Here is a 12,414-nt window from a genome sequence, read left to right as displayed (position 1 = left end):
AATTCTGATGGATGAGGGGTTAAATATACTTTTCATTTCTTCTTAAAATACATTAGTCATCAAGTTTTTTGCAGAATATCTCGCTTAGTTTGAATGTAATCGACATTTAGTATTGCTCATTTTAAAGGTCTTTTTAAGCACTATAAAATTGCTGAATATGCCCAGCACTATGAAAATGCCATTATACACCTAAAATCGACCGTTTCTCTGTTATTTCAAGTTGAATACATCGATACAATCTCTTTGTTTTTTTATGACCTAGAGAAATATTTTATATAGTTTTTTTGTTAGATGCATAGTTTTTAAAGTATTCCGTCCGTACAAAAATCCGTCCGAAAAGGTGTCATTTTTAAATGAAAATGGCCAATTTTCAACCACGAATAACTCAAAAATTATTGAGTTTTTAAAAAATAATTATAGAACAGTTTTTGCTTAAAATTAGGTTGTCTAGACTCTGCCGTGGCTATTCTAACCAAAACAGTTTTTACTCCCGAGAAGGGGTGGGAACCACCCCCCAAGATAAAAGCGCACATCGGCATAGGGTAGACTTTGTTTCATGAGCTATTCCCTACTTACTGTAAAAATATCAAGTAAATTGATGTAGTAGGATGGAATTCGGAGCCAAATACCCTCATTGACTGCTCTAAACGCTGAATCTGTCAAAATGCGTCTGAGTTGAGCGAACGGAGGTTGATTATTATTTACACGTAATTTGGTTCGACTAAGTATATAAATTTTATTTTAGCACGATCAGATGGAATGGGAATGTCATCGTCAACTGTGAAAGAAGATATTGCAATCGGAGAAAAAACTAAGAATCACCATAATACTAACGAAGTCCCTGGACCGTCGTCACTAGGAGAGGAAGAAAATTGTCAAACAATGCAGATTACTTCTTCAGATGTGGTTTGTTTTATTTTCCAAAAAGAGAGCACTGACGCACTTACGTGCATAATTTGTAATCAGGTAGTACATGTTGTGTGCGCTCACAGCACACTTTGTGCATACTATGAAGGTTTTGAAAGAAAAGTTGCATGCATTCGTTGTGCACAGACAAAAGATTAAAATAAATAAAGGAAATGCGATTGAAGGTCTTCATGCCCAGGCTAATGCTATGAAACAATTAAGTGAAAAAAACTTTCCTCCAATTTCGATCGGAAAAACTGTAAAAATACCTATCTCCAGCTTTGATAGAGCCAAAGGAGATGCTCGAAATATTTTGGGTATCATACAAGATAAAACAATTGACGGTTTATATAGAGTTGGTACGAAATACGGAACAATAAACACACTTTTTTCAAAAAATCAAATAAGGGAATGCACAGTGAATTTTCTTAATCTTAATTTCTTAAGATGTTCCAGACGTTAAGCTGTCTCTAAGAGAAATTAGTACAAAATATTCTAAATTTGGAGGACAAGGCTTTATAAAACGTATAGTGCAACTCTAAATGCCATAATGCCTGAACATGTGAGAATAAACAGTAATTTTTTAGTGACAATAGACAATTTAGACAAAACTGTCTATTATTTAGACAATTATTTAGACAAAAATAATAACCATTAAAATTACAAAATGACATTTTATTAAAGCTAATCTAACACATTACGACATATTAATAGCTGATCAGGGTTTGACTAGTGAAACCCCGATTTCATAAAATTAAATTTCGACCTTTGCCTGACCAACTTATCTCTAGTAGTCTCTCCTAGGTTTGACTAATCAACGGCCGAAACTGTAATTTATTTCGGGCTTTAACTAAGGAAGCTCTCAGACCAAATGCAACACATACAATAAAATTCATACGTAAAATGTTGCACAGTTCATAATAGCGTACATCTGTTTATACTCAACAGAGATAACGTCCCATAACACATTTTATCATTATGTAGAATACAGGAGCGTGCCAATTTTGGAACTTCCGAATATCAATCAGTATTTGAAATGTCTTCAAGCGAAAAAGATGTTATTGTAGCTTGGCAATTTTTAAGAAGATGTCAGAGAAAAGAAAGAAAAATGCGTCGATGACGCACCCACTGAATGCATTTAACATTATTCATAGTCCAGCAATTGTTTTACATGAACAGACATGAACATTTTTGCTAGGAGTGTTTTTTTTATAAAATTACTTACTTTTTGAGTTATTTGCAAGAAACCGTATAAAAATGTGTTTTTTTTAATGAACATATTTACTCTCAAAAACTCGACACGTTTTAACTTAGTGAAAAAATGCTATAGAACAAAAATTGCTTAAAATTACGTAGTTTATCCATTTCCGGCCTTATTTTGAACGTATAATTTTCACCCTCGGGAAGGGATGAAACTTGCCCCACATGCTACCTACTTACATATGTCTATGAGAGATTTCATGTTATTTTAAAGGGTTCTTTACAAATTTATAGGTTTTGCAATATTTTACCGTCAGCATTAACTTTAAAAATATCACAAATTTTTATTTATATAAAAATTGTTTTTTTATATATTATTAAAGAAAGAAATATGAAAATAAACATGGAGAAAACAAAGATAATGGTCATGGGAAATGAGGATAAACAAGTAAATATAGAGATAAATAACCAGAAATTATAACAAGTAACAACATATAAATACCTGGGTGTGAAAATATAAAATGGAGGAAGATCAGAAGAAGAAGTCAACGAAAGGATAACCATGCCGTTCAGAATCTACTACAGCTTAAACAGAGCATTCATTGGAAAAAAGGAGTAAGCAGCAGGATGAGGCAAGGATGAGGCAAGATGAGGACAATGATAGAGGTATATAAAACGATCTTCAGGCCAATCCTTACCTATGGTAATGACAGCTGGGTGCTAACACAATCATCGAAAAGTAGAATAAACTCAATGGCCATGAAGTACCCAAGAAAAGTAAAAGGAATTACAAGACGCGATAGAATAAGAAACAGCATTGTAAAGGGTCGTTTAAACACAGCGATAAATCAAACAACTTATCAAGGTCAATCGAGTTGTTGCAACTTATCATTGTGTGTAAACGGTGCATCGCACAACTTATCAAAGTTGGAGTTGGGTTGAAGGTGGTATCGCATTGAATCGCAGCGTCTAAACAGTGTTTCAACTTGTCATCACAACTAGTTGCTGTGACTTATCGTTGTGTTTAAACGACGCTTCTGTGTTTAAACGACCCTTAAGAGAAGAACACAACTTGGACTGAAGCGAAGCGAAGGGCTAAGAATAAACAAGAGTGGAGACGATTTGTATATGATATAGATACATGAAATTTATTTTTTAAACACCTTGCACCGTTAAGTAGAAAGATTTAGATTATGTTATTATGAACATATAAAATTATTTACTACTTGGACTAAAGAAAAATGGGATCTGTGTAACAATTTAATAAATTTAAATTATACTAGAAAATAACATGTTTTTTTTCTCTGATTCTGGCCTTGATTTAGAACTAGAACCTTTAGCCACGTAATTGGATAACTTATCACTAACTCAGATGTAATGTGTAGTGTGTGTGTTGAGTAAGTGTCTTGTTACTTTGCAAAGTCGACGTCATTGTCTTTGCAAAGAGACGCTAATTGTATCCGAACGTCTGCGGTCCAACATAGTTAGAATCTCTAAAAAAATGATTTGTCAAAAAACTGTAAATAGGTATTAATCTGTAAACATTAGATAGATAAGTCAACAAGCACGTTTATCCTTTTAAGACTTTTTTACGTTTATTTTGTAAGTAAACAAATCATTGTAAAAAATTGAATTAAATAAACGTATTATTATCTCAAAACTTAAATAAATTTATCCTATTATCCCTAATAATTATATTCTACGCCCTAATTCCAAACACACACATTTGCACATCTGGGCACTCTTTACTGCCCTTTTCTTGAGAATCCGATCGCCGTTGCATCGGAATTCTAGGAATTTTAGTTTAAGTGCGTTCAAGGGATGCCTGTTAACCGTTGAAACATATTAGACCAGACTATGTCATCGTCCCCGTGAGGTAAATTATTCCGATTCGTATTTTTGTACAAACCTACTCAAAAACAGGTCCTTATAACAAATCCACAGGGTGGCGGGAAGTGGCGCGGTCGGAAAATTGTTTAAATAATTTTTTAAAACAAATTCAAAAAATCAATTTTTTCACTTCGTAGGTATAATTTTTTTAGACTCTTTGGGTCATTATAAGCAAAAAAAGTCGGTTGTATTTTTCTCTAAAATTGATTGTTGTCGAGTTATACGCGATTTAAAAGTTAAAAAACGAGAGAAAATGGCCATTTTTAAGGCTTAATAACTCGGTTAATAGTACATTGTGTACCTATTCTTTTTCTCATGATCATCTTTCAGTGCGTCACAGTTTTTCGATTTCTCTCTAACGCATTAAATTGTATGTGACAGAAAAAAAGGCACGTCGCTGAATACTTTGGTAATTATTCTAGTTCGGTGATTATTCTAGTTGTCGATAGATGGCGCCATAATCAAAAAAGAGTTATTTATTAAATAAAATAATAATATTATCAATATAATCTGTACAATTTATAAGACTATACAAATGAAAGAAAATACCATTTTATAAATGCAATAGACACAACTGATTGGGTTATATTCCAAATTGAAAATAAAATTTGACAACTGTCAGATTTAACTAAAATGTCACGTTAGAGTAAATGTCATAAATGTGTTTTATCACGGACTTACCTTTTTTTCTATAATTTGTGACGCACTGAAAAATGTTCATGAAAAGGAGAATAGTAGGAAAAGCTTAACATTCCCGGACGATGTAAAGATTGCTGTCGAGGCGCAAGCCGAGACAAGGGAATACAGAGTCCGGGAATGTTGCTTTTCCTGCAAGGTATACATACTATTTTTTCGAAAATCTAACATTTAAATTATATTAAAATAAATATGTTAAAATTTTCAAATAGACATATTCTGACTCAAATATTCTTGATGCCACCAAGTACATGTTTTGTAACTATAGAAACAAAAATATTGAATTGTCAAATTTGACGTATTTGCGTATTTTTGACAGTATTTATAATACATTTGTTCTGAATCTGCTGTAAGGAAAAAATATTTTTCTATGGATGTTATACAATGTGCAACTTCTCTCACTACTTACATACATTCAAAACGAACAATTTCTTATGCAGTGAGAAAAGTCGGCCATTGCAGTGGGAAATATTTTTTCTCACGGGTTCTCGTACGGTTTTCCATATCGTCGTCTTAATACTATAACTTGATAACACGAAATTAGTAGTTTTGAGATAAACGAGTTTAAAGATTTTAAAGATATTTGTGCTGCTACCATGATGTTGGTAAAATACGGAATTCACTCTGCGGCTCTCAAATACTGTTCCTTGACTTTTTGGCAACTGATCTATTTGGGAATACGGTGCAAATTTGTTTTCCAATATGGAAAAAACCATGAAAAATTAAAGTTATCAACTTTTAGCATTACCATAATGTTAACATTTGGTAATGTCGCATGTTGTATCAAGTTGCATATAAGTGAACTTTTTAACACAACTAATATTTTATACATTATTTTGTTGAAAATTAGCCCCCTGCCATGGGGGTTACCAGATCTGCTAACAATTCTCGAATTCTTGCATTAAAATGAACCGAATAAACAGATAGCAATTATGTGGTAAGCTCAATGGTTTCAGAAAAACATGTGCTACAACTAGATAACTCGAGTTATCTAGTTATAGCATTCAGTGTATGTCGTATTCACGATTATTTCGATTAAATAATAGCTTGATAACTTATCTTTGTCAACTTTTAGCACTGAATGTTAGGGGCATTTGAGTTTTATCAACTTTCGTCAATCATAAATAAATACTTAACCCGTTTGGAGCGAGCTATTAAGTTTTTACACAATATGGAGGCAAATAAAATACATCTTGTGAACTAGTTATCTCAAAAACATCAATTTTGGAGTTATTAAGTTATAGTACTAAGGCGACGATATATGATCGCCGTTTCCATGGTAACATGCGCAATACAAGCACAAGTTAATATTGTCAAATAAAATGTGTTGGAGCAAAACTTACCAGGAATTACCTTTCAAAACTGTTCGAAAATAACTGTTAATTAGAATTTTAAATAAATAAGGTAAATATATAAATTTTAAGAATATTAAATAACTACATGTATATGTATTTTATTTCAATTTATGTATATAATATACGTAAAAGCACCTAAATTATTCAATTTTGAAGTTTAAACTCATGACGTCATGACACAACCGCATCCATAGAAAAAGTACAGTATACAACACATGAGAAAATGACATATTTCTCCCTGTTGTACAATATACTATTCCTTATGTATAGTAAGGAATAGCTATTTGTATAACAAGGGAGGAAAGTGCTACTTTTCCTCCCGAGAATGAAGTTTACTGCCCGACGCGTAGCGGAGGGCAGTAATCATTCAAGGGGGGAAAAGGCACTTTACTCCCATGTTATACATATGGTTTTTCCACCTTCCTCAAATAACAAGTCATTTTTTCATTTTTACTTAATTTATTTATGTAACTAACCAACAAAATTTATTAAAACTAAAACTAACAAGTAGGTACAATATAACTGTCAACTGTCAAATATAAGTCAAATTATTAATGTAAACATTGTTAAATCAAAATAACAATTTACTGTTTTTTACCATTCTGCAAACTACTGGGTGTTTTATAAATAAACGTTAAAATGTATAGATACTTAAGTAATAAAAAAAGATATTGCACAGGGCGTTCAATAAGTTATATTTCATGAATGAAATACTATGACGCCACTTTTACTTTTCCTCCCTATTGAGGAAAAATATTTTCCTCCCTAGGGAGGAAAAGTACAACTTTGCTCCCTACTAAGTTGTACTTTTCCTCCCTAGGGAGGAAAATATTTTTCCTCCCTAGGGAGGAAAAGTAAAAGTGACGTCATGGTATTTCATTCATGAAATATAACTTATTGACGCCCTGTACAATATCTATTTTCTATTACGTAAGTATCTATACATTTTAACGTTTATTTAAAAACACTCTGTATTTTGCAGAATGGTAAAAAACAGTAAATTGTTATTCTGATTTAACAATGTTTACATTAATAATTTGACTTATATTTGACAGTTGACAGTTATATTGTACTTACTTGTTAGTTTTAGTTCTAATAAATTTTGTTGGTTAGTTACATAAATAAATTAAGTAAAAATGAAAAAATGACTTGTTATTTGAGGAAGGTGGAAAAACCATATGTATAACATGGGAGTAAAGTGCCTTTTCCTCCCTTGAATGATTACTGCCCTCCGCTACGCGTCGGGCAGTAAACTTCATTCTCGGGAGGAAAAGTAGCACTTTCCTCCCTTGTTATACAAATAGCTATTTCGTACAGTTATTTTTCATTTCCAGGCAATGGCTAAGTATAAGGAAATATCGAACGTTTCTTTCAAAAATATCTAAATTCCTGACCGATTTTCGGAAAAAATTATTATTATGAAAGTTAGAAAGTGAAAAAATAAAAGTTTAAAGTCCCCTTACATGATCCTGAAAAAATTTGTGTCATTAATTTATTACTAAGTTGTTATTTTTAATTATTAACAATGAGCGCTGAAAGCGTATTTAGGCGGCTGTCAATGTGAGTGCGAAAAATATGCACCATTCCGGCAGTCCAATGGTGCATCTTACTCGTACCCACATTGATGGCCGCCTCAATACGCTGTTAGCGCTCATTGTTAATAATTAAAAATAACAGCTTTTTAATACATTAATGTCACAAATTTCTTCAGGATCATGTAAGGGGGCTTTAAACTTTGATTTAGTCACTTTCTGACTTTCATAATAATAATTTTTAACAGAGTTAAAGCCTTGAAAATAACTATTTTCGTGTTTTTCAAATTTTAAATCGCGTATAACTCGACAACAATTAATTCTAGAGAAAAATCATAAGAGATTTTTTGCTCATAATGTCCCAAAGAATCTAAAAAAATTGGTACGAAGTGAAAAAATTGATTTTTTAAATTTGTTTAAAAAAATTGTTTAAACAATTATCCGACCGCGGCACCTCCCGGCACCGTGTATTTGTTATAAGGACCTTTTTTTTAAGTAAAAACGTTTGTGCAAAAAAAGACGGATCAAAATAATTTACCTAACGGGGGCGACGATACAGTCTGGACTATATGGGATGTTGCGTGTTACATATATCGATCGGATATCGCTTTTGGTATGAGAGCTTCCTAAGACACTCAGTCAGACCTGAGGATTGCCTAGTCAAACCTAGGAGTGCCTGAAATTCGGGCTTTGACTATAACATATACATTGTGTATACTGTATACTATATACTATACACATCGACGTACGTTTCACTTTATGTTTTGATTTAATTTGTTTGAAAATAAATCATGACGCATGGGCAAAGTTAAAGTTGAACAACTATAGTAAATATTTTATTGGGGTTTGCATCGTTGTACTTTAACAGAATGGTACTAAACAACACTTATATTATTTACTTTTATTTTCCATAGTAAACACACACGATTCAAAAACTATTGCTCTTCTAAAACTGTATTAAGCTCCTAATTAAACAAAATGGTATAAAATTTTATAAGACATGAAAAACGTCATTACAAAATATTATGATATAACGTCACAAGGCTTCGCGCACTTTTTCGATCGTTTGAATTGAATATATGCTTCTTTTCATGAGCATTTTTCAGTGCGTCACAAATGATAGAAAAAAAGGTAAGTCCGTGATAATATACATTTTATTGACATGCCATTTTAGTTAAATCTGACAGTTGTCACATTTTATTTGCAATTTGACATAAAATCAAATCAATTGTGTTTATTGCATTTATAAAATGGTATTTTCTTTAATTTGTATAGTCTTATAAATTGTACAGATTATATTCGTAGATATATTATTTAATTAGTAAATAATTTTTTTTCGATTGTAGCGCCATCTATTGACAACTAGAATAAATGTTATAAATGCCACCGACGAAATGTAATCACCGACGTGCGCTTTTTTCTGCCACATGCAATTTAATGCGTTAGAAAGAAATCGAACAACTGTGACGCACTGAAAGATCCACATGACAAAAAGCATACACGGATTTTAAATTTGTACTTCTAAGTTATTACTAGGTTTTGTGCCGTGAAATTTTAAAAATCTTATTTTTAAACGAAACTGAACATTATTATCTAATAAAACAAAAATGGGCAAGTTCCCTAATTTGAAATCTGCTAGCGCGCACATTATGTTCAGGTCTATTCGTATCCTAATAGACTAACAATAAAATTAATCGGCATATCTCCCAAAACACCTCTACTCTACTGTGTTGGTATAGAATAAACAGGCATAACTTTTATAACATTGCTTAAAAATATGATTTAAAATCATTCAAACTGAATTATTGAGAGCTAATATTCTTTTAATTGACGTTCAAATTATTTTATGGGTGACAATTTAACAGAAAATAGGCATTTTGTCCAATGTGCCAGTTTGTTGTAAATGGCACCTGGCACCTCATTAAATTAATAAATATTAAATGCAAACCGGATTATCTACCAATAATTCAGTTCTAGGATGATGAAAAGAAACACTATTTTGAGTTTTCCTTAGATGAAGGATGAGCTTTCACGAAGGATAAGCTTTCACCATACAGTTTTAGAAGCCACTGGCATATTGCGCAATAGATCTGCCTTCAGCTTGCTTTGTAAGCAAAGTAGCGACTCCAACATTATGCAAATCGGCTTAACGCCATCACACGGATTTTTTTTAATATATAAATACAGCTCCCGGAGCGAGCCATGGCCGGTGAGATAAATCCTGTCTGTGTAGAAATTGTAAAGTTTAGGTGGATATACGACCGTCGACAGCGTTTCTCATGGGGCATGGTTCGTTTCGGGAGCTGTATATTTTTGTATATATTTGTAAATAATAATGTGGACTATTTTATCTTACAGAACATGCATCTCAACAATTACCAGTAACGCAAGCTTGCTTGGGATGTATATGTGAAGCTATTTCCAACTGTAATGTAACTAGCGGTTGTTCTGGTGAGTTGTCCTTGAATACAAATAGGTATACAGGGTGTCCCAGACTAAGTTACCCACGCTATATCTCTTAAACGAATAGAGATTTTCGAATGGGATAAAAGGTGTTATATTCTACTTGTAATACACTTTAATACGGCGTACAAAAAAATCATCCCCTAAATAATCATCCCTTAGTTACAACCCCTAACTTTAATTTTTTTAATAGCACCCTGTATATTTTTGTATAGTTTTGGATGTGGTCTTTTATCGTCTATTCAACACATTTTTTGAAAATAAAATCGGTTCGTATATAACCTAGAAACTATCAGTTTATTTTTGTTAAATTGTGTGTCCCAGACTAATTTATCCAGGCTATATTTCTTAAACGAATAGAGATTTTCGAATGGCACAAAAACTGATCTATTCCATTTGTAATACACTTTCATATGGCGTAGAAAAAATTCATCCCCTAAATATTCATCCCTAACTTACAGGGTGCTATTAAAAAAAATAAAGTAAAGGGTTGTAACTAAGGGATGAATATTTAGGGGATATTTTTTTTCTAGGCCATATTAAAGTGTATTACAAATGAAATAGATCATTTTTGTCCCATTCGAAAATCTCTATTCGTTTATGAAATATAGCCTTGATAAATTAGTCTGGGACACATAATTAACAAAACTAAACTGATATTTTCTTGGTTATTTACGAACCGATTTTATTTTCAAAAAATGTGTTGAATAGACGATAGAAGACCACATCCAAAACTATAAAAAAATATATAGGGTGCTATTAAAAAAGTTAAAGTTAGGGGTTGTAACTAAGGGATGATTATTTAGGGGATGATTTTTTGTACGTTATATTAAAGTGTATTACAAGTAGAATATATAACCTTTTGTCCCATTCGAAAATCTCTATTCCTTTAAGAGATATAGCGTGGGTAAGTTAGTCTGGGACACCCTGTATAATCATTATATTTAAGTAATTTTGTGTCTGTTAACGTATTGCTCTTTTGATTTAATGTTTGATTTTCAGGTAGGTAGTGTAAGTCTTAAAAGCTAGGTTAATTTGATAAAATTACAATAGAAATTTTTTCTGTTTATCCACAATCATGAGTCAAACGCTTGTTTCACACACTAAGAATTTTGAACGTGCGATGGTTGAAACACACATAGTGGCTCGAGCATCATATAGAATCTTTCTCCCTTCACCGCTTGAAACGTTCGGTGAAGGAAGAAAGAGTTCATATGATTGCTCGAGCCACTATATACATTTCAGCCATAGCACGTTCAAAATTCTTAGTGTGTGAAACAAGCGTAATATTATATTGGAACACCTGCCTTGACTTTCTTTTGTAAAATTACGGTTTTTTCCATGGAAGCAGTGTGTTGTATTTATAGCGGTCGTACTGCAGTCAGCATGTCTTCGATACGCGTGCTGTCCTGATGTATCGAACTTTCAACCAATAAGTTTTAAGTATTTTAACATAATGCTATATTTTCAGGAAACTCGGCCTAGAACGTAGTGATGTTGTAAAAGTAACTATTCGTTACAAAGTACTCGTTACTTACGAATACCGAAAGGAACGATTACTATACAGAGAGGCAAATCGTTACTTTGATTACTCTGATTACTTCGATACTTCGTCCGTACCAATCGTATCAGAGCGAGAAACGACTATTGTATCTACTTTGATTGCTTTGATTACTTTGATTACTTCGTTACTTCGTACCAATCGTATCAGAGCGAGTAACGACTATTGTATCTACAACCAGTACACTTGATTACTTTCTATAAAAAAATACCAATCGTATCCCAGCGAGTAACGGACGGGACCGGTATTTTACGAGTGTTATCGAATTTTTTATCCCTTAAATATATCGGTGAAGAAGGTCGTTGTTATATCGGAATACCTATACAAAATACCTATCTACTGAGAAATACGATTCTCGATATGATTAGCGGTACTCAAATACAAAAGTAATCGTAGCAATTAAATCTTTTTATCCATTAAACAGATCGGTGAAGGTCGTTATTATATCGGAATACCTATACAGAATACCTACCTACTGAGAAATACGATTCTCGATATGATTACCGGTACTCAAATACAAATGTAATCATAGTAATCAATTATTTTTGAAGTTATACTTCTTTACGGGCGTAATGACGGTGAAATTTTATATGGGAAAACCTAGCGACCGGGCGCATGCGCATTATAACTTTGTTCTGATTGGATGTTCAAATGACATGACAAAAATTATCCAATATGGCAGCTGTGGCACAGCTGTGGGACTGTGTTTGGTTATAATGTATGCTTGTTGCGTTTTAAAATTTGTAGGAAGAGAAACAACAAACAAAAAGTTAGTTAATGGTTATACTGCCCTTTTAAATAGTTTTCATAT

General features: G+C 32.5%; 1 protein-coding gene across 1 annotated transcript in view; it reads left to right on the top strand.

Annotated features, from left to right (window-relative positions):
- LOC114333901 (lysozyme) overlaps window positions 1–12,414 on the top strand; it is a 133,522-nt gene that overhangs the window by 91,331 nt on the left and 29,777 nt on the right. The window contains exon 2 of the mRNA XM_028283897.2: window positions 9,938–10,030. Coding sequence (XP_028139698.2) covers window positions 9,938–10,030 — 93 coding nt within the window. The remainder of the gene's footprint in view (window positions 1–9,937; window positions 10,031–12,414) is intronic.

Source organism: Diabrotica virgifera, chromosome 7 (genome assembly GCF_917563875.1).
Source record: "Diabrotica virgifera virgifera chromosome 7, PGI_DIABVI_V3a".
NCBI lineage: Eukaryota > Metazoa > Arthropoda > Insecta > Coleoptera > Chrysomelidae > Diabrotica > Diabrotica virgifera.
Note: the sequence above shows the minus strand (reverse complement) of the source record. Positions and strands in the feature narration are given on the sequence as shown.